At 45.4% G+C, this 22,233-nt stretch overlaps 1 protein-coding gene across 7 annotated transcripts in view; it reads right to left on the bottom strand.

Annotated features, from left to right (window-relative positions):
• The window catches only part of enah (ENAH actin regulator), a 582,073-nt gene that overhangs the window by 309,271 nt on the left and 250,569 nt on the right, over positions 1 to 22,233 (bottom strand). For all 7 annotated transcript variants that reach the window (XM_070885881.1, XM_070885879.1, XM_070885882.1 and 4 more), the window contains one exon: positions 14,494 to 14,659. In XM_070885881.1, coding sequence (XP_070741982.1) covers positions 14,494 to 14,659 — 166 coding nt within the window. The remainder of the gene's footprint in view (positions 1 to 14,493; positions 14,660 to 22,233) is intronic.

Below are 22,233 nucleotides of genomic sequence, written 5' to 3'. Positions count from 1 at the left end.
ATAATCTGTTGCACCTCCGTTGTTCACACAGACTAATCTTTGCCACACTGAGAAATCCTTAAACTTTCACCAGCGTCATGTAACTGCTAAGTTCATATGTCAATCATTAGAAGTGGTGTAGTGTTTTTTTATAAAATGGGAATTTCAATGTTGAATCTAAATCCAATTACAGGAACAACCCTTACAAATCAAGTAAGTGCAATTTAAAGACGACTACTCACAGCTATTGTATATTTTAAAATAGAAGTTTGATAAACCTTCCTCCCTACTCCAAATGCATTCATGTAATAATGCAACATACCAAAATATCTAAAGCATATAAATGAAGTTAATTTGAGCGTAGTCTAAGTTAGCGTAGTAAGGAAATCCCTTCGGACTCCAAATCCATCCACTTGGAAAACACCCAATTATCAGGCTCACATATGTCGTCCCTCGCGGTCAAATTAGTTTCCCAATCACCATCTTGCCTCATACATGAAGAATGGCAACTTGGCTGAGTAATCAGAGGACTGCTGGCAAGAATGGAGTCACACATACAAGCACTTTACAAGCAATGAATTGTAGTCACTGTAGTAATGTTTAGAAACACGGCAGCCAATTTGCATACTAGCTCCCATAAACAACATTATGATAATGGCCATTATGTTTTAACTGGGCACAATACTACAAGGCAATCTAAGGCACAAAGAAAAAAAATGAATGCTGAGCCACCAAGAGGCATCAGGAGAGTGTGACCAAAAAGCTTGGCCAGAGGGACTGTTGTTTTTCCAGACTGGAGGGGGAAATAGTGACGTTGCCCAGGGGTCTGCTCTTTTTGACATACATGACCTGGATTGGGTAAGCAGGGCATAATTTAAAAGTTTGTAGATGACACAAAACCTAGAAAAGTAGTAAACAATGAAACTTCAGGGGAACATAGACTGGTGAAATGGGCAGGCTCATGGCAGATGAAATTTAACGCAGAAAAGCATAGTGACACATTTTGGTCAGAAGAATTATACAATTTTAACGGGATGCAGGAACAGGCAACTGTAAGTCTTTGAAGGTGGCAGGATTAATTGAGAAGGCTGTTCAAAAAGCACATGGGATCCTTGGCTTTATTAATCGAGGCAGAGAATACAAAAGCAAGGAAGTTATGCAAAACCTTTTAAAACACTGGTTAGGTCTCAGCTGGAGTATTGCGCTTAATTCTGGGCACCACACTTTAGGAAGGATGTCAAAACCAAGCGAGGGTGCAGAAGAGGTTTACTAGAATTGTACCAGTTATGTGGAAGGACTGGAGAAGCTGGGGTTGTTCTCCTTAGAGCAGAGAAAGTTAAGAGCAGATCTGATAGGTGTGTTCAAAATTATGAATTATTCTGATCGAGCAAATAAAGAGAAACTGTTCGCAGTGGCGGTGTCGATAACCAGAGGCCTCAGATTTAAGGTCATTGGCAAAAGAATTAGCTAATTTTGGAGAAAAAAAATATTTTACGCAGTTTCAACTAAGTAGAAGCTTAGGAAGATTGATGATGGGAGGTGAGCCATGAGGGAACTGGAACAGTTAAATCTAGTGGTGTCAAAAGAATGACAAAAGAAGGGTTTCAGCAGCAGATGCGCTGAGGTAGTGGAAGTAAGCAGTCTTTGCGCTATATAAAATGCAAGTCTTTTTCTTCTTATTCACGGGTTGTGGCTGTCGCTGGCAAGGCCAGCAATTGTTGCCCATCCCCAATTGCCCTTGAGAAGGTGGTGGTGAGCCACATTCTTGAACCGCTGCAGTACGTGTGGTATTGAACAACTTGAACTTGTATGTCTTTAATGTAGAAAAATGTCCCAAGGTTCTTCACCGAAGTATAACAAGACCTAAATGAATACAGAGCCAAAGAAGGGTAGGATGACTAAAAACTTGGTCAGAGATGGATTTTGAGGAGGGGAGGGAGGTGGAGAGACACTGAGCAGTTTAGCGAGGGAATTCCAGGGTGTAGGACCTACACAGTTTAAGGCATGGCAGCTACTGGTGGGGCAAAAGAAGTGGGGGATGGACAAGAGGCTAGAGTCCGAGGAGCTCTTTATATATGGTACCGAGAATCTAAGGGAGGTGAACCCCGAAACAACTTGTGAATAAACAAGGAATTAAAGCTACACTTGATTTTTCATTTGTAAACCAAATAAGCCAAACTAGCCTATTAAAAAGGCTGAGGCTTGAGGGCTCCTAGGACTATATCTACAAAACTTCTTGTTTGAGAACTGTTAAAAATTCATTAACAATTCAGTTTTGCTCTTGGGTGATGCGCCTTTTGGTTAATGATCTTTGGCTTATTGTTGCTCTCCACCATTAACATTTTTAAACAATTCATCCTGGAACTGAAGTTCTTTCTGTATTTGTTTCAGTTTCCTAATGGGAGCAGGTTTTAAAATCCATGCTCACTTTTAGCGGCTACTACTACTACTACTAGGTTGGTGATTGGAGCGTGGGCAGGTACAGCAGGAGCGGCAAGATTAGGGTGCAGGAGCGGCGAGTGATTGCAGTGCGATGTGTTCGGGGCCCAGAAGAGGCATGGGCCCAGGGGCAGCACGGGCCAGCCCACACTGCGATGTGTGTGCGCACAAGGTCCATGCAGCAGAGCTGGTCTCCAGTCGTCTTGGGTAACCCTGGCCACTGGACCAAGACCTAGCTCTGTCAAGCCCGTGTGGTGGCTGATTTACAACGGCCATACATTAAAAAAATCCACGCACAGGCATCTTCCACCCTTCAATGTGCAGTTTGGGACCTGGAATATTAGGTCCTTCATTGAAACATCTATGAACTCATTGAGCACATCCCTTGTTGGTGTGGAAGCAAGTCATCCTCAATTCGAGGGACCTCCTAAGAAGAGAAGACACATACAAGACTACTGATCTAGCTACACCAGTCACAAGTACAACAATTAGAATTCCACTCTATCCCAGGCTGTTTTGCCCAGATTGTTCCCTCATGCTGGTTCTCTCACTACCTGCTGCAGGCCCAGTCTGGCAGTTATGTCCTCAGGACTCAACCAGCTCAGTCAGCAGTGGTGCTACCGAGCCACTCTTGGTGATGGATACTGAAGACCCCACCCAGAGTACATTGTGTGCCCTTGCTACCCTCAGTGCTTCGTCCAAGTAGTGTTCAACATTGAGTAGGAGGGCAGAGAAGTGAACCTGAGTCCATGATCGGATCAGCCATGGTCGTATTAAATGGCGGAGCAGGCTCGAGGGGCCGGATGGCCCACTCCTGCTCCTATTTCTTATGTATTTCTGAGTACTGATTCATCAGCTATGGCAGGGGGGGGTTGGGGGTAGGTGGTAATCAGCAGGAGGTTTCCTTGCCCATTCTAATTAACCTGAACCATGAGTCAATGTTGAGGACTCCCAAGGCCACTCACTCCCGACGTATACCACTGTGCTCCCAACTGCCGGTGGGACAGGACATACCCAGGGATGGTGATGGAAGAGTCTGGGACATTGGCTGAAATGTATGATTCTGAGTGTATGACTTATATCAGGCAGTTGCTTGACTAATCTGTGGGACAGTTCTCCCAACTTTGGCACGTCCCCAGAAGTTCGTGAGGAGGACTTTGCAGGGTCGATTGGGCTGGGTGTGCTGTTGTAGTGTCCAAAGCCAGTGCCAAGGTCAATGTTTTATTCTTATTGTTTTCTGTAGCGGTTTGTTACAATGGAGTAGCTTGCGAGGGCAGTTAAGAGTCAACCACATTGCTGTGGGTCTGGAGACAGATATAGGTCAGACCAGGTAAGGATGGCAGATTTCCTTCCCTGACCAACATTAATGAACCAGATGGGGTTTTTACAAAAATCTATTAGTTTTGCTAGTGCTGTTGGGGAGAGTTTAAACTAGCTTGGCAGGGGGATGGGAACCAGAGAACAAATTCAATAGGGAAGGAAGTAAAGCTGAAATTGGACAGCAAGAATGTAGAAAGTGAATCTGTAAGACAGACAAGGGTTAGTAAGTAGTAACATAGAAAACAGGTGCAGGAACAGGCCATTCGGCCCTTCGAGCCTGCACCATTCAATATGATCATGGCTGATCATGCAACCTCAGTACCCCACCCCAGCCTTCTCTCCATATCCCCTGATCCCTTTAGCCATAAGGGCCACATCTAACTCCCTTCTGAATATGTCCAACGAATTGGACTCAACAACTTTCTGTGGCAGAGAATTCCGCAGGTTCACAACTCTCTGGGTGAAAAAGTTTCTCCTCATCTCGGTCCTATATGGCTTACCCCTTATCCTTAGGCTGTGTCCCTTGGTTCTGGACTTCCCCAACATCAGGAGCATTCTTCCTGCATCTAACATGTCCAATCCCGTCAGAATTTTATCCATTTCTATGAAATCCCCTCTCAATTTTCTAAATTCCAGTGAGTATAAGCCTAGCCGATCCAGTCTTTCCTCATATATCAGTCCTGCCATCCCAGGAATCAGTATGGTGAACCTTCGCTGCACTCCCTCAATGGCAAGCATGTCCTTCCTCAGATTAGGAGACCAAAACTGCACACAATACTCGAGGTGTGGCCTCACCAAGGCCCTGCACAACTGCAGCAAGACCTCCCTGCTCCTATACTCAAATCCCCTCGCTATGAAGACCAGCATGCCATTTGCTTTCTTTAGTGCTTTAATCAAGGACGTCTTCCTGTGCTAAATGGTATATACTTTAATGCAAGGAGTATAGCGAATAAGGCGAATGAGCCAAGAGCACAGGTAGACACTTGGGAATATGACATATAACCATTACAGGGACATGGCTGAAAGAGGGGCAGGTTTGGCAGCTCAATAATTCTGGTTCCAGGGGGGAATTGCGGTATTGATTAAAGACTCTATTCAAGTTGTGAGGAGGGATATGATGTTAGAGGGATCATCAAATGAGGCCATATGGGGCAAATTGAAAAATAAAAAAGGGCCGATCACACTGCCCTTGGCTGGACATGTATTAACCAAACCTTAACCCCAAACAGTGAGAGGGAGATAGAAGAGCAAAAAATAAAATTTCTGTGAAGTCCAAAAACCATAAAGCAGTAATAGTAGGGGATTTTAACTATCCTAATATTGATTGGGACAAGTATAATGTGAAGGGTATAGAGGGTGCAGAATTCTTGAAATGCATTCAAGAGAACTTTTTTTTGTCAGTATGTCCTCAATTTTGGCCCAGCCCGTTTTTCGGCACACTTTTCTCCGTTCCGAAGTGCGCCGAAAAATTTCCTTCCCTCTTTGGCCGCTGTCCAGCCTCTTCCCTGTAGTCGCACAGCATGGCCAGTCGAGTCATGGGTGGAGCCAGCATTCTGCGCCAAAAACTGCCAGGACATCTGCACATGCGCAGTGGAGTCCGCTGGCGATGTCCGCGCATGCGCAGTAGCTCCTCGCCCCCAGCCTCTCCGTTTGCTTGCTGCAGCCTCTCCAGTGATTTGCTTGCTGCAGCCACTCTGTGGCCCCGATACTGACCAGTTGAATCGCTCCTGCCCCTAGCCCTGGCCGAGTGGCCTCCCACACCGGCTGGCCCGCTGCCTTCCCGGGCCTAATAAGAAGGAGGAACTGAGGGAAATTCTTATTAGTCGGGAAATTGTGTTGGGGAAATTGATGGGATTGAAGGCCGATAAATCCCCAGGGCCTGATGGACTGCATCCCAGAGTACTTAAGGAGGTGGCCTTGGAAATAGCGGATGCATTGACAGTCATTTTCCAACATTCCATTGACTCTGGATCAGTTCCTATCGAGTGGAGGGTAGCCAATGTAACCCCACTTTTTAAAAAAGGAGGGAGAGAGAAAGCAGGGAATTATAGACCGGACAGCCTGACCTCAGTAGTGGATAAAATGATGGAATCAATTATTAAGGATGTCATAGCAGTGCATTTGGAAAGAGGTGACATGATAGGTCCAAGTCAGCATGGATTTATGAAAGGGAAATCATGCTCGACAAATCTTCTGGAATTTTTTGAGGATGTTTCCAGTAGAGTGGACAAGGGAGAACCAGTTGATGTGGTATATTTGGACTTTCAGAAGGCTTTCGACAAGGTCCCACACAAGAGATTAATGTGCAAAGTTAAAGCACATGGGATTGCAGGTAGTGTGCTGACATGGATTGAGAACTGGTTGTCAGACAGGAAGCAAAGAGTAGGAGTAAATGGGTACTTTTCAGAATGGCAGGCAGTGACTAGTGGGGTACCGCAAGGGTCTGTGCTGGGGCCCCAGCTGTTTATATTGTACATTAATGATTTAGACGAGGGGATTAAATGTAGTATCTCCAAATTTGCGGATGACACTAAGTTGGGTGGCAGTGTGAGCTGCGAGGAGGATGCTATGAGGCTGCAGAGTGACTTGGATAGGTTAGGTGAGTGGGCAAATGCATGGCAGATGAAGTATAATGTGGATAAATGTGAGGTTATCCACTTTAGTGGTAAAAACAGAGAGACAGACTATTATCTGAATGGTGACAGATTAGGAAAAGGGGAGGTGCAACGAGACCTGGGTGTCATGGTACATCAGTCATTGAAGGTTGGCATGCAGGTGCAGCAGGCGGTTAAGAAAGCAAATGGCATGTTGGTCTTCATAGCGAGGGGATTCGAGTACAGGGGCAGGGAGGTATTGCTACAGTTGTACAGGGCCTTGGTGAGGCCACACCTGGACTATTGTGTACAGTTTTGGTCTCCTAACTTGAGGAAGGACATTCTTGCTATTGAGGGAGTGCAGCGAAGGTTCACCAGACTGATTCCCGGGATGGCGGGACTGACCTATCAAGAAAGACTGGATCAACTGGGCTTGTATTCACTGGAGTTCAGAATAATGAGAGAGGATTTCATAGAAACGTTTAAAATTCTGATGGGTTCAGACAGGTTAGATGCAGGAAGAATATTCCCAATGTTGGGGAAGTCCAGAACCAGGGGTCACAGTCTAACGATAAGGGGTAAGCCATTTAGGACCGAGATGAGGAGAAACTTCTTCACCCAGAGAGTGGTGAACCTGTGGAATTCTCTACCACAGAAAGTTGTTGAGGCAATTCACTAAATATATTCAAAAAGGAGTTAGATGAAGTCCTTACTACTAGGGGGATCAAGGGGTATGGCGAGAAAGCAGGAATGGGGTACTGAAGTTTCATGTTCAGCCATGAACTCATTGAATGGCGGTGCAGGCTAGAAGGGCCGAATGACCTACTCCTGCACCTATTTTCTATGTTTCTATGAATGTTTCTATGAAGGTAGGACTTACTTGAATTTTTTTATTTCTTATTGAATTCTTATTACTTTTTGTTTGCAAGGTTTGGTGGTTTGTACGGTCCTCTCCTTTCCCTGGGCCCCCCCAATCCCAGGCCGAATGGCCTCCGATGTACTTACCTGCGCTGATTTCTTGAACTCTCTGCAAGGGTTTTCTGAACTGGCCACATATGCTGGCCTAAGTAGATTTGGAGCAACTATTAGCTGGCCAAAGTTGCCTAAATAGGCAGAAATGGCCCAAGTGGCCGGTAATGCCCCCTTTTGAGAAAAAAAAACTAAAAAAATTGTAACTAACTCAGTTACACTGGTGCAAACTGATTGGGGAAAATGGGGATTTTTAAGTTACACCAGAAAAACCAAGTTACTGCAAAACAAACAGAGCAACTCCTGGCCAAAATTGAGCCCTATGTAACAAGCCCAACATGAGGGGGCAGTTTTGCATTTAGTTTTGGGGAATGAAGTTGGGCAGGTGGAAGGGGTATTAGTGGGAGAGCATTTGGATGTTCGTGACCATAATTCAGTCAGATTCAAGGTAGTTATGGATAAGGACAAGGATAGACCAGGAATAAAAGTCTCAAATTGGGGTAAAGCTAAATTTGCTAAGTTGAGAAGTGATTTGGCCTCACTGGACTGGAAACAGCTACTTGTAGGTAAATCAGTGTCGGAACAGTGGGAGGCATTCAAGGAGGAGATCCGGAGGGTTCAGGCCAAACATGAAGGGGTTTAGCAGCTTTGAAAGTAGTTGAAATGCATCCCAGGCTGTTGAGCGAAGTAAAAGAGGAAATAGCAGAGGCCTTGACCATCATTTTCCAGTCCTCTTTGGACTTGGGCATGGTGCTGAAGGGCTGCTAATGTGGTACCCTTGTTTAAGAAGGGAGAAAGGGATAGGCCGAGTAATTACAGGCCTGTCAGCCTAACCTCAATGGTGGGAAAATTATTGGAAAAAATCCTTAAGGACAGGATAAATCTACATTTAGAAAGACAAGGATTAATTAGGGACAGTCAGCACGGATTTGTTAAGGGAAGATCGTGTTTGACTAACCTGAGTGAATTTTTTGAGGGAACGAGGAGGGTTGATGAGGGTAGTGCGCACGATGTAGTGTATATGGAGTTTAGCAAAGCTTTGGTAAGGTCCCACATGGTAAACTGGTCACAAAGGTTAAAGCCCATGGGATCCTGGGCAAAGTGGCAAGTTGGATCCAAAATTGGCTTAGAGGTAGGAAACAAAGGGTAATGGTTGATGGGTGTTTTTGTGATTGGAAGGATGTTTCCAGTGGGGTTCTGCAAGGCTCAGTACTGGGTCACTTGCTTTTTGTGGCATACATCAATGATCTAGATTTGAATACAGTGACAGACCTGTGCCCACCAGTGCAGTACCCATGTTGTACAATGACAAACCTGTACCCATCAGTACTGTACCCAAGTATTATACATTGACAGACCTGTACTCACCAGTACTGTACCAGTGTTAGTGACAGACCTGTACCCCCCCACCCTCAGTACTGTACCCATTACAGTGACAGACCTGTACCTGCCAGTACTGTACCCATGTTATACAGTGACAGACCTGTACCCACTGTATAACAGGTACAGGTCTGTCACTATAAAACCCTGGGATACAGTACTGACGGGTACAGGTCTTTCACTGTATAATACTTGGGTACAGTACAGGGGGTACACGTCTATCACTGTATAACGGGTACAGTACTGGGATGTACAGGTTTGTCCCTATATAACACTGGGGTACAGTACTGGTAGGTACACGCCTGTGACCGTAACAATGGAATGGAGAATCTTCGCTATCAGGTCAGATTGGATAGGCTGGGTTTGTTCTCATTAGAACAGAGGCGGCTGAGGAGACCTCATTGATGTGTATAAAATTTTGAGGGACGTGGATATAGTGGGTCGCAAGGGCCTATTTCCCTTGGTGGAGGGGTCAATTACGAGGGGGCATAGTATTAAGGTGGTTGGTGAAAGGTTCAGAGGGGTTTTGAGGGGGGAAGCTTCTTCAGAGGGTTGTGGGGGTCTGGAACTCACTGCCTGGAAAACCTCACCACATTTAAAAAGGTGCTTGGATGGGCACCTGAAGTGCTATAACCTGCAGGGTTACAGACGTAGAGTTGCTAAGTGGGATTAGACTGGATAACCTCTTGTTGGCCGGCCCGGATACAACGCTAAGTACTGCAGGGAATCGAATACGGTTAGGGTGATCACCTGGACTAGTTTTGATCACCTGTATAGGTCGGAGGAATTTTCCCTCCAATTGGCCTGGATTTTTTTGCCTCTCGCGGGAGATCGCATGGCTCCGGTTGAGGTGGAGTGTAAAATGTTGCGGTGCAAGGGGTGTTGCAGTTGTGTGGGGCAGACTGGTTGGGCCGGATGCTCTTTACCTGTCCGCCATTGTTCATGGTATGTAACCTTCAGGGCTGCTGACCGAGGGCCGTGTGGCTCTTTGTCGGCCGGCGCAGACACAATGGGCCAAAATGGCTTCCTTCTGCGCTGTGAATTTCTATGTTTCTATTCCAGATTTATTTAATTGATGAATTTAAATGCCCCAGTTGCCAGGGTGGGATTTGAACTTGTCTCTCTGGATCAAGCCTAAGCCTTTGGATTACTCATTCGTTAGCATAACCATCTCGGTTACCATGCCCCTTTGTAGTAACCAATAGCTTCGGGCTCCTGAGGCTTAAGTGATCATCCTCAAGGGGTCAGAGCAAAATTTTTGACTAGGTTCCTGAATTGGCTTCAGATTTTTTTTTCAGGGGCTGAGGGAAAGAAGGGTTGTAATAGAGGAACAATTCCTGTAAGGAAGTGGGACAAACATATATGGGCCCGATGGCTTTTTCTTATCCAGAGGACATAATGTAACAATTAAAAAAAAATCTTCAGCAGCAGTAAAGCAAATGCCTTGAGAGTCAAGTTCTTCGGATTTCATTCAGTTCTCAGCTAAGCCACTAGATGGGAGTACACACTACAACAGAATACTCGCCCTTAAAGAGAGATGAAAATACAACTATTAACACTTTACTGAAGCACACTTCAGCTGATCAATACCGTAACTACCAACAGGAGTTAGGAAAATTATCACTTATTATACTACCTTGCAGTTGCATAAAACAGTGCAGGAAAATATCATATGCACACAGGACACAAGCTGAAACAGCAGAAAGGGTGCCATTTAGATACTAGCCTCAGCAGTGCCTGTACAGTATGATGCACAGCCAGCAAACTAGAGTTCTGCTGCTAACAGCACATTGCCTGAGCTCAGACACAAAAGCTTGGCTTCCACCCAGTTATTAATTTTTAATGCAGTTGGTAAGGGGGGTGGAGTGCAGGTGGAAAGATGCAATCAGAATGATCACCAGCTCATAAAACTGTCTGGAGATCTCTCAATTTTGGCTTTATATAGTTTTAAGTTATACAAGTACCAAAACCAAGTCGTACCTGCTTGAGATGGCTTTGTATCTTGCCATCGGTGCACCCACAAGACAGATAAGCAACCAGATCCCCTAGCTGTGTTTATTTTAGTCCTAATTTAACACTATATAAGAATTGAGTGATGACTAGACTTGCATCCTTTGGGACAAATCAGAGAGCACCAATCACACAGCAGTGCAATGCCAACAGGTGCTATCATAGCCCCACCTGTGACACTTAAATGCTTCTCTCAACAGTATCAGAAATGTCCAAAGGAGGCTCCTTGAACATTCCCATCCTCAGTGATAACAGAGCTCAGCATGCGATTGCACAAGACAAAGCAGAAACGTTTGCAACCATTTTTGTCAGAAGTGCCAAGTCGATGATCCTTCTCAGCCACCTTCATCACAAATGCCAGTCTTCAGCCAACTGGATTCACGCTACGTGGCATGAAGAAACGGTTGACTGCACTAGGCAAGGCAAAGGATACAGAGCCCGATTATATTCTGGCTACAGTGGTAAAGCCCTGTGCAAAAAAACTAGCCACACTTCTAGCTAAGCTATTCCAGTACAGCTACAACATTGGTATCTACCCGACAATGTGGAAAGTTGCCTATATATGTTCCATCCACAAAAAGGAAGACAAATTTAACCCCATCAACCGATTCCAACAACAACTTGTATTTATATAGCGCCTATAAAGTAGTGAAACGTCCCAATCAGGAGATCAAAAGCTTGGTCAAAGAGGTAGGTTTTAAGGAGCGTCTTGAAGGAGCAAAGAGATGTAGAGAAGCCGAGAGGTTCAGGCAGGGAGTTCCAGAGCTTAGGGCCGAGGCAACAAAAGGCATGGCCAACAATGGTGGAGCAGATATCTCCGGGGGGAGGAGGAGCCGGGTTTGTGGGGCTGGAGGAGATTACAGAGATAGGGAGGGGGCGAGGCCATGGAGGGATTTGAACACAAAGATGAGAATTTTGAAGTCAAGGTGTTGCTTAACCGGGAGCCAATGTAGATCAGCGAGCTCAGGGGTGATGGGTGAGTGGGACTTGGTGCGAGTTAAGACACAGGTGGCCGAGTTTGATCACCTCTAGTTTAAGTAGGGTAGAATGTGGGAGGCCAGCCAGGACTGCGTTGGAATAGTCAAGTCTAGAGGTAACAAATGCATGGACGAGGGCTTCAGCAACGCGATGAAGGAGTCATCAACAGTGTTAACAAGGGGTATCTGCTCCCAATGCTCAGTTTGGATTCCGCCAGAACCACTCAGCTCCAGACCTCATTACACCCTTGGTCCATTCATGGACACAAGAGCTGAATTGCAGAAGTGAGACGAGAGTGACTGTCCTCGACAGCAAGGCATCATTTGATTGAGGGGGAAAATCTCTCCAGTGGTTGGAGCCATACATGGCAGACAAGTAGGTTGTGGTCATTGAAAGCCAATCATCTCAGCCCTAGTATATTACGGCAGGTATTCATTCCTCAGGGCAGTGTCCTGGGCCAAACTATCTTCAACCGCTTCATCAACAACCTTCCCTCCATCATAAGGTTGGAAGTGGGGATGTTCGCTGATGACTGCAGAGTGTTCAGCTCCATTTACAATTCCTCAGATAATGAAGCAGACCATGCCCACTTGCACCAAGACCTGGACAACATCCAGGCTGAAAGTAGCAAGAAACGTGTGTGCCTCACAAGCAATGTTCCCTGTCATTTATTTTGGTGCCATGCAGCCCCTTTAAGGGCCTCCATGGTCCAGTGAAAATATTGCACAAGCACTGTTTATGCATTCAAAAGACAGCAAGCCAGCTGCACAGGCTACCTGGAGCAGTGCGTGGCGGACCAACCACACAGTTTTCAAGGAACATTGCTCAAAAGTATCCCAACATTCAATGGCATTTCCATTGATGAGTCTTCAATCATCAACATTTTGGGGGTCCATTGGCCCAAAACTGAACTGGACCAGCCACATAAATGCTGTGGCCACCACAGCAGTTCAGAGGCTGGGTATTCTGTGGTGAGTAGTTCATCTTCTGACTCCAGAAAGCCTTTCCACTACCTACAAGGCACAAGTCAGGATTGCGATGCAATACTCTCTACTTGCTGGATGGATGCAGCTGCAACAGCTCGACACTGCCCAGAACAAAGCAGTCCGCTTGATTGGTACCCTATCCACTGGCTTAAACATCCGCTCCCTCCGCCAACAGTAGCTGCCGGGTGGGCTATCGATGATATGCACGGCAGTAACGCGATCATTTTTTCAGCAGCACCTCTCGAACCCACGATCTCCACCACCTGGAAGGACAAAGGTAGGTGTATAGGAACACCATCACCTCCCAAGTTACACACCACCCAGACTTGGACATACAACACTGTTCCTTCATAGTCGCTGGGTCAAAATCCTGGAACTACCCAATAGTTATTGTGGGAGCAGCTTAACCAGGTGGACTGCAGCCACTCAGATGGCAGCCCACACTAACTTCTCAAGGGGAACCTGGGATGGGGAATGAATGCCGGCCTTGCCAGTAATAACCAAATCCTGAGAATTAATATAAAACCAAGACAGTAATGATTTGGCTGGTATGTGCAATATCTAGAATGTTGAATTTTGCCACAGCTCCATGGTAAGACCAAATCTGGAGTACTGCGTACAATTCTGGTCGCAATATTATAAAAAGAATACAGAGCCACTGGAGAGAGTGCAGAGAAGATTTACAATAATGATACCAGAAATGCGAGGGTACACTTATCAGAAAAGGATGAACAGGCTGGGTCCCTTTTTGGTTGAACAATGGCTGAGAAATTAAGGTCTTTAAAATTATGAAAGGTTTTGATAGAGTGGATATAGAGAGAATGTTTCCACTTGTGGGGAAGAGCAAAACTAGAGGCCATCACTATAGTACAGAAGTATTTTTTTTCATTTGTTCTTCAGATGTAGATGTCGTTGGCAAGGCCAGCATTTATTGCCCAAGCCTAATTGCCCTCGAGAAGGTGGTGGTGAACCGCGTTCTTAAACCGCTGCAGTCTGTATGGTGAAGGTGCTCCCACAGTGCTGTTAGGGACAGAGTTCCATGATTTTGACCCAATGACTATGAAGGAACGGTGATAGATTTCCATATCCCTATGTTGTGCAACTTGGAAGGGAACTTGCAAGATGGTGTTCCCATGCGCCTGCTGCCCTTGTCCTTCTAGGTAGTAGAGATTTGGGAGGTGCTGTCAAAAAAGCCTTGGCAAGTGGCTACACTGCAGCCACAGTGCGTCGGTGATGGAGGGAGTGAATGTTGAAGGTGATGGCTGGGCTGCCAAATCAAGTGGGCTGCTTTGTCCTGGATGGTGTTGTGCTTCGAGTGTGTGCACTCATCCAGGCAAAAAATGGAGAGTATTCCATCACACTCCTGAGTTGTGCTTTGTAGATGGTGGAAAGGCTTTTGGGAATCAGGAGGTAAGGCACGAGTGGCAGAATACCCAGCCTCTTCCCTTAAAGGATAGGCTGGATAAGCATATGCAGGAGAAGGGAGTAGAGGATTATGCCGACAGAGTTACATGTGGAAAAACAGGAGGAGGCTAGAGTGGAGCATAAACGCCAGCATGGACTGGTTGGGCCGAATGGCCTGTTTCTGTGCCGTATATCCTATGTAAAAAATAAAACAATGACACCTGAAAAAGTCCAAATAAAAATAGAAAGAAAGGTTTTTAAATATGAGAGACCAGAATTGCAACAAAAAATTAAAACTAGAAAGAGAAAAAAGTAAAACAAAAAACAAGAAACCAAAATGAAATGAAAATCTCTTGCATTTGCACCCAAGAAAACAATGAATCAACAGAAATTGAGATGAACACAGTATGAAAGTGAACTAAAGTAACTCCTACCTGATGGTCCTGAATCTTTCTCCCCACCACTCGGAACGTGTTGTTGCCGGTGTGGTGGTAAATATGCACTCGACTGAATCCAGTTGCTCCACCAGCTGGTACCCACTTTTTATTGCCATCATCGTACACCATAACAGCAGCCCGTGCCTGGCATATACTTTGTTCACTGCAGATACACAAAAACAAAGGATTCATTCAATTGTGAGTAGTTTGTCAAACGGTTTAGAAAGTGTCATCTGATTAAAAATACTGATGACAATTGAAATTCTTGGTACAGTGGCAGCGAAAAATGTCAAGATATCTCTAATTTGTACACACACTAATAATGCCTCCGTGGTGATCCAATTCTCTGCAATTGTAGAATAGCCCAACAATGACTTAGAATGACTTAAAACATTCATTTCAGGTTTTGCGCATCTTTCTTCAGATTGATCAAGTATGGTACAATCCAGGACAGCCAGATTGCTTATAGTCTTGGAACATAGTATGATTCATGGGCCAAATGATCGCGACTTAGAAACATAGAAAATAGGTGCAGGAGCAGGCCATTCAGCCCTTCTAGCCTGCACCGCCATTCAACGAGTTCATGGCTGAACATGAAACTTCAGTACCCACTTCCTGCTTTCACGCCATACCCCTTGATCCCCCGAGTAGTAAGGACTTCATCTAACTCCCTTTTGAATATATTTAGTGAATTGGCCTCAACTACTTCCCGTGGTAGAGAATTCCACAGGTTCACCACTCTCTGGGTGAAGAAGTTTCTCCTTATCTCGGTCCTAAATGGCTTACCCCTTATCCTTAGACTGTGACCCCTGGTTCTGGACTTCCCCAACATTGGGAACATTCTTCCTGCATCCAACCTGTCCAAACCCGTCAGAATTTTAAACGTTTCTATGAGGTCCCCTCTCACTCTTCTGAACTCCAGTGAATACAAGCCCAGTTGATTCAGTCTTTCTTGATAGGTCAGTCCCACCATCCCGGGAATCAGTCTGGTGAATCTTCGCTGCACTCCCTCAACAGCAAGTATGTCCTTCCTCAAGTTAGGAGACCAAAACTGTACACAATACTCCAGGTGTGGCCTCACCAAGGCCCTGTACAACTGTAGCAACACCTCCCTGCCCCTGTACTCAAATCCCCTCGCTATGAAGGCCAACATGCCATTTGCTTTCTTAACCGCCTGCTGTACCTGCATGCCAACCTTCAATGACTGATGTACCATGACACCCAGGTCTCGTTGCACCTTCCCTTTTCCTAATCTGTCACCATTCAGATAATAGTCTGTCTCTCTGTTTTTACCACCAAAGTGGATAACCTCACATTTATCCACATTATACTTCATCTGCCACGCATTTGCCCACTCACCTAACCTATCCAAGTCACTCTGTAGCCTCATAGCATCCTCCTCGCAGCTCACACTGCCACCCAACTTAGTGTCATCCGCAAATTTGGAGATACTACATTTAATCCCTTCGTCTAAATCATTAATGTATAATGTAAACAGCTGGGGCCCCAGCACAGAACCCTGCGGTACCCCACTATCACTGCCTGCCATTCCGAAAAGTACCCATTTACTCCTACTCTTTGCTTCCTGTCTGACAACCAGTTCTCAATCCACGTCAGCACACTACCCCCAATCCCATGTGCTTTAACTTTGCACATTAATCTCTTGTGTGGGACCTTGTCGAAAGCCTTCTGAAAGTCCAAATATACCACATCAACTGGTACTCCTTTGTCCACTTTATTGGAAACATCCTCAAAAAATTCCAGAAGATTTGTCAAGCATGATCTCCCTTTTACAAATCCATGCTGACTTGGACCTATCATGTCACCTCTTTCCAAATGCGCTGCTATGACATCCTTAATAATTGATTCCATCATTTTACCCACTACTGAGGTCAGGCTGACCGGTCTATAATTCCCTGCTTTCTCTCTCCCTCCTTTTTTAAAAAGTGGGGTTACATTGGCTACCCTCCACTCGATAGGAACTGATCCAGAGTCAATGGAATGTTGGAAAATGACTGTCAATGCATCCGCTATTTCCAAGGCCACCTCCTTAAGTACTCTGGGATGCAGTCCATCAGGCCCTGGGGATTTATCGGCCTTCAATCCCATCAATTTCCCCAACACAATTTCCCGACTAATAAAGATTTCCCTCAGTTCCTCCTCCTTAATAGACCCTCTGACCACTTTTATATCCGGAAGGTTGTTTGTGTCCTCCTTAGTGAATACTGAACCAAAGTACTTGTTCAATTGGTCTGCCATTTCTTTGTTCCCCGTTATGACTTCCCCTGATTCTGACTGCAGGGGACCTACGTTTGTCTTTACTAACCTCTTTCTCTTTACATACCTATAGAAACTTTTGCAATCCGCCTTAATGTTCCCTGCAAGCTTCTTCTCGTACTCCATTTTCCCTACCCTAATCAAACCCTTTGTCCTCCTCTGCCGAGTTCTAAATTTCTCCCAGTCCCCAGGTTCGCTGCTATTTCTGGCCAATTTGTATGCCACTTCCTTGGCTTTAATACTATCCCTGATTTCCCTAGATAGCCACGGTTGAGCCACCTTCCCTTTTTTATTTTTACGCCAGACAGGAATGTACAATTGTTGTAATTCATCCATGCGTTCTCTAAATGTCTGCCATTGCCCATCCACAGTCAACCCCTTAAGTATCATTAGCCAATCTATCTTAGCCAATTCATGCCTCATACCTTCAAAGTTACCCTTCTTTAAGTTCTGGACCATGGTCTCTGAATTAACTGTTTCATTCTCCATCCTAATGCAGAATTCCACCATATTATGGTCACTCTTCCCCAAGGGGCCTCGCACAATGAGATTGCTAATTAATCCTCTCTCATTACACAACACCCAGTCTAAGATGGCCTCCCCCCTAGTTGGTTCCTCGACATATTGGTCTAGAAAACCATCCCTTATGCATTCCAGGAAATCCTCCTCCACCGACTTGTTACATGAAAGAGAGGGGGATGCACGGCGAGCGAGCAAGGGCACAGCGTGAGACACAAACAGAGAGAGAGAGAGAGAGAGAGAGATACGGGAAAACAGAGAAACAGAAACAGAGGGAGAAGAGAGAGGGGTAAAAAGGAGATAGGGCTAGAGGGTGAAGCAGACTAAGATGGTGGAGGTAAAATGGACCGAGGGGGTAGGGGTCACTGAGGAGCAGGCAGACAGAGTCGGAGTAAGGAGGGGTAAGGAGAAAGAGAGGATAAAGGGGGAGAAAGAGACCGAGGAGGAAGGAGAGGGAGTCTAAGAGGGAGGGAGAGAGACGGAGAGACCACGGGTGAGAGAGAAATTTATAATATCTGCCATTACAATCAGGTTTAACACCGCCTCCGGCGCGCCAGTGCAGCCTTCGGTCGCCTGAGGAAAGGTGTGTTTGAAGATCAGTCCCTCAAAACTGTCACCAAGCTCATGGTCTACAGGGCTGTTGTAATACCCGCCCTCCTGTACGGCTCAGAGACGTGGACTATGTACAGTAGACACCTCAAGTCGCTGGAGAAATACCACCAACGATGTCTCCGCAAGATCCTGCAAATCCCCGCAAATCCCCTGGGAGGACAGACGCACAACATTAGCGTCCTCGTCCAGGCCAATATCCCCAGCATTGAAGCACTGACTACACTTGGTCAGCTCCGCTGGGCAGGCCACATTGTCCGCATCCCAGACACGAGACTCCCAAAGCAAGCGCTCGACTCGGAACACGTCCATGGCAAACGAACCAAAGGCGGGCAGAGGAAACGTTACAAGGACATCCTCAAAGCCTCCCTGATAAAGTGCGACATCCCCACTGACACCTGGGAGTCCCTGGCCATAGACCGCCCTAGGTGGAGGAAGGGCATTCGGGAGAGTGCTGAGCTCCTCGAGTATGGTCGCCGAGGGCATGCAGAAATCAAGCGCAGGCAGCAGAAGGAGCGTGCATCAAACCAGGCTCCCTGCCCACCCTTTCCCTCAACGACTATCTGTCCCACCTGTGACAGGGACTGTGGTTCTTGTATTGGACTGTTCAGCCACCTAAGAACTCATGCCAAGAGTGGAAGCGAGTCTTCCTCGATCCCGAGGGACTGCCTATGAATGAATGAATTCATATAACCAATTTGTATTCATCAAAAACAAAGACGAGGTGCTCTGGTGCACAAAATAAAACCATTCTTCCCACAATAATTGTTTCACAAACTTGAAACCACTATAATCGTATAATACTTTGAGGTTTTCAAAATAGATTCAACCAAATAGAAGAATGAACGATTTGTACAAATTGGATCCAACTAAGCTTTTTGCTTTGTACAGAATTTAAGCACATGGTCTTATTTACAAAGTAAGGACAACAGAAGAAAACTGGAAATGCCAGAAGGAACCTTTTTACTAAGAGAGCTTTCAGATGAGACATTAAACCGAAGCCCGTCTGCCCTCTCAGGTAAACGTAAAATATCCTTTGGCACCATTCGAAGAGCAGGGGAGTTCACCCTGATGTTCTGGCCAATATTTATTCCTCAACCAACATCACGAAAGCATATGATTTAGTCATTTATGTCATTGCTGTTTGTGGGACCTTGCCATAGGAAAATTGGCTGCTGCATTTCCTTACATTCCTACAGTGCCTACACTTCAAAGCGCTTCGGGACTTTCCAAGGTCGTTAAAGGTGCAATATAAGAAAGGACATTAGCTTGGATGATGTGGAATCTATATGGGTAGAGCTGTGAAACACCAAAGGGCAGAAAACATTAGTGGGAGTTGTGTACAGACCACCAAACAGTAGTAGTGATGTTAGGGATGGCATCAAACAGGAAATTAGGGATGCATGCAATAAAGGTACAGTAGTTATCATGGGTGATTTTAATCTCCATATAGATTGGGCTAACCACACTGGTAGCAATACTGTGGAGGAGGATTTCCTGGAGTGTATTAGGGATGGTTTTCTAGACCAATATGTCGAAGAACCAACTAGAGAGCTGGCCATCCTAGACTGGGTGATGTGTAATGAGGGGGGATTAATTAACAATCTTGTTGTGCGAGGCCCCTTGGAGAAGAGAGACCATAATAGGGTAGAATTCTTCATTAAGATGGAGTGACAGTTAATTCAGGGATTAGGGCCCTGAACTTAAAGAAAGGTAACTTCGATGGTATGAGACGTGAATTGGCTAGAATAGACTGGCAAATGATACTTAAAGGGTTGATGGTGAATAGGCAATGGCAAACATTTAAAGATCACATGGATGAACTTCAGCAATTGTACATCCCTGTCCTCTTTGATGATGCGGTTAAAACACTCAACACCTCCGTTGCTTTGAGGATTGTGCTGAGCAGTAAGGCGATGGATGCAATTGTACATCCCTATCTGGAGTAAAAATAAAACAATGAGGGTGGCTCAACTGTGGCTAACAAAGGAAATTAAGGATAGTTTTAAAACCAAGGAAGAGGCATATAAATTGGCCAGAAAATACAGCAAACCCGAGGACTGGGAGAAATTTCGAATTCAGCAGAGGAGGACTAAGGGTTTAATTAGGAGGGGGAAAATAGAGTACGAGAGTATGCTTGCAGGGAACATTAAAAACTGACTGCAAAAGCTTCTATAGATATGTGAAGAGAAAAAGATTAGTGAAGACTAATGTAGGTCCCTTGCAGTCAGAATCAGGTGAATTCATAATGGGGAACAAGGAAATGCAGACCAATTAAACAAATACTTTGGTTCTGTCTTCACTAAGACAGACACGAATAACCTCCCAAAAATACTAGGGGACCAAGGGTCGAGCGAGAAAGAGGAACTGTGGGAAATCCTTATGAGTCAGGAAATGGTGTTCGGGAAATTGATGGGATTGAAGGCTGATAAATCCCCAAGGCCTGATAGTCTGCATCCCAGAGTACTTAAGGAAGTGGCCCTAGAAATAGTGGATGCATTGGTGATCATTTTCCAACATTCCATGGACTCTGGATCAGTTCCTATGGATTGGAGGGTAGCTAATGTAACCCCACTTTTTAAAAAAGGAGGGAAGAGAGAAAACAGGGAATTATAGACCGGTTAACCTGACATCAGTGGTGGGGAAAGTGCTGGAATCAATTATTAAAGATGTAACAGCAGCGTATTTGGATCGGTTTAAGTCAGCATCGATTTATGAAAGGGAAATCATGTTGACAAATCTTCAAGAATTTTTTGAGGATAAGGGAGAACCAGTGGATGTGGTGTATTGGACTTTCAAAAGGCTTTTGACAAGGTCCCACACAAGAGATTGATGTTCAAAATTAAGGCACATGGGATTGGGGGTAATGTATTGACGTGGATAGAGAACTGGTTGGCAGACAGGAAGCAAAGAGTGGGAATAAACGGGTCCTTTTCAAAATGGCAGGCAGTGACTATTGGGGTACCGCAAGGTTCAGTGCTGGTACCCCAGCTATTTACAATATATATTAATGATTTTGACGAAGGAATTGAATGTAATATCTCCAAGTTTGCAGATGACACTAAGCTGGGTGGCAGCATGAGCTGTGAGGAGGATGCTAAGAGGCTGCAGGGTGACTTGGACAGGTTAGGTGAGTGGGTAAATGCATGGCAGATGCAGTATAATGTGGATAAGTGTGAGGTTATCCACTTTGGTGGCAAAAACAGGAAGGCAGATTATCTGAATGGTGACAGATTAGTAAAAGGGGAGAACATAAGAACATAAGAATTAGGAACAGGAGTAGGCCATCTAGCCCCTCGAGCCTGCTCCGCCATTCAATAAGATCATGGCTGATCTGGCCGTGGACTCAGCTCCACTTACCCGCCCTCTCCCTGTAACCCTTAATTCCCTTTTTGGTTAAAAATCTATCTATCTATCTGTGACTTGAATACATTCAATGAGCTAGCCTCAACTGCTTCCTTGGGCAGAGAATTCCACAGATTCACAACCCTCTGGGAGAAGAAATTCCTTCGCAATTCGGTTTTAAATTGGCTCCCCCGTATTTTGAGGCTGTGCCCCCTAGTTCTCGCCTCCCCTACGAGTTGAAACAACCTCTCTGCCTCTATCTTGTCTATTCCTTTCATGATTTTAAATGTTGCTATAAGATCACCCCTCATCCTTCTGAACTCCAACGAGTAAAGACACAGTCTACTCAATCTATCATCATAAGGTAACCCCCTCATCTCCGGAATCAGCCAAGTGAATCGTCTCTGTACCCCCTCCAAAGCCAGTATATCCTTCCTTAAGTAAGGTGACCAAAACTGCAAGCAGTACTCCAGGTGCGTCCTTACCAATACCCTAGACAGTTGCAGCAGGACCTCCCTGCTTTTGTACTCCATCCCTCTCGCAATGAAGGCCAACATTCCATTCGCCTTCCTGATTACCTGCTGCACCTGCAAACTAATGTTTTGGGAGGTGCAACGAGACCTGGGTGTCATGTACATCAGTCATTGAAAGTAGGCATGCAGGTACAGCAGGCAGCTAAGAAAGCAAATGGCATGTTGGCCTTCATACCGAGGATTTGAGTATCGGAGCAGGGAAGTCTTGCTGCAGTTGTACAGGACCTTGGTGAGACCACACCTTGAGTATTGTGTGCAGTTTTGGTCTCCGAATCGGAGGAAGGACATTCTTGCTCTTGAGGGAGTGCAGACTGATTCCTGGGATGGCAGAACTGACATAGGAAGAAAGACTGGATCGATTAGGCTTATATTCACTGGAATTTAGAAGAATGAGGGGGGATCTCATAGAAGCATATAAAATTCTGATGGGATTGGACAGGTTAAATGCAGGAAG

This window comes from Pristiophorus japonicus, chromosome 7, assembly GCF_044704955.1.
Source record: "Pristiophorus japonicus isolate sPriJap1 chromosome 7, sPriJap1.hap1, whole genome shotgun sequence".
NCBI classification, from domain to species: domain Eukaryota; kingdom Metazoa; phylum Chordata; class Chondrichthyes; family Pristiophoridae; genus Pristiophorus; species Pristiophorus japonicus.
The sequence above is the reverse complement of the archived record's forward strand: the minus strand, read 5'-3'. Positions and strand labels throughout refer to the sequence as shown.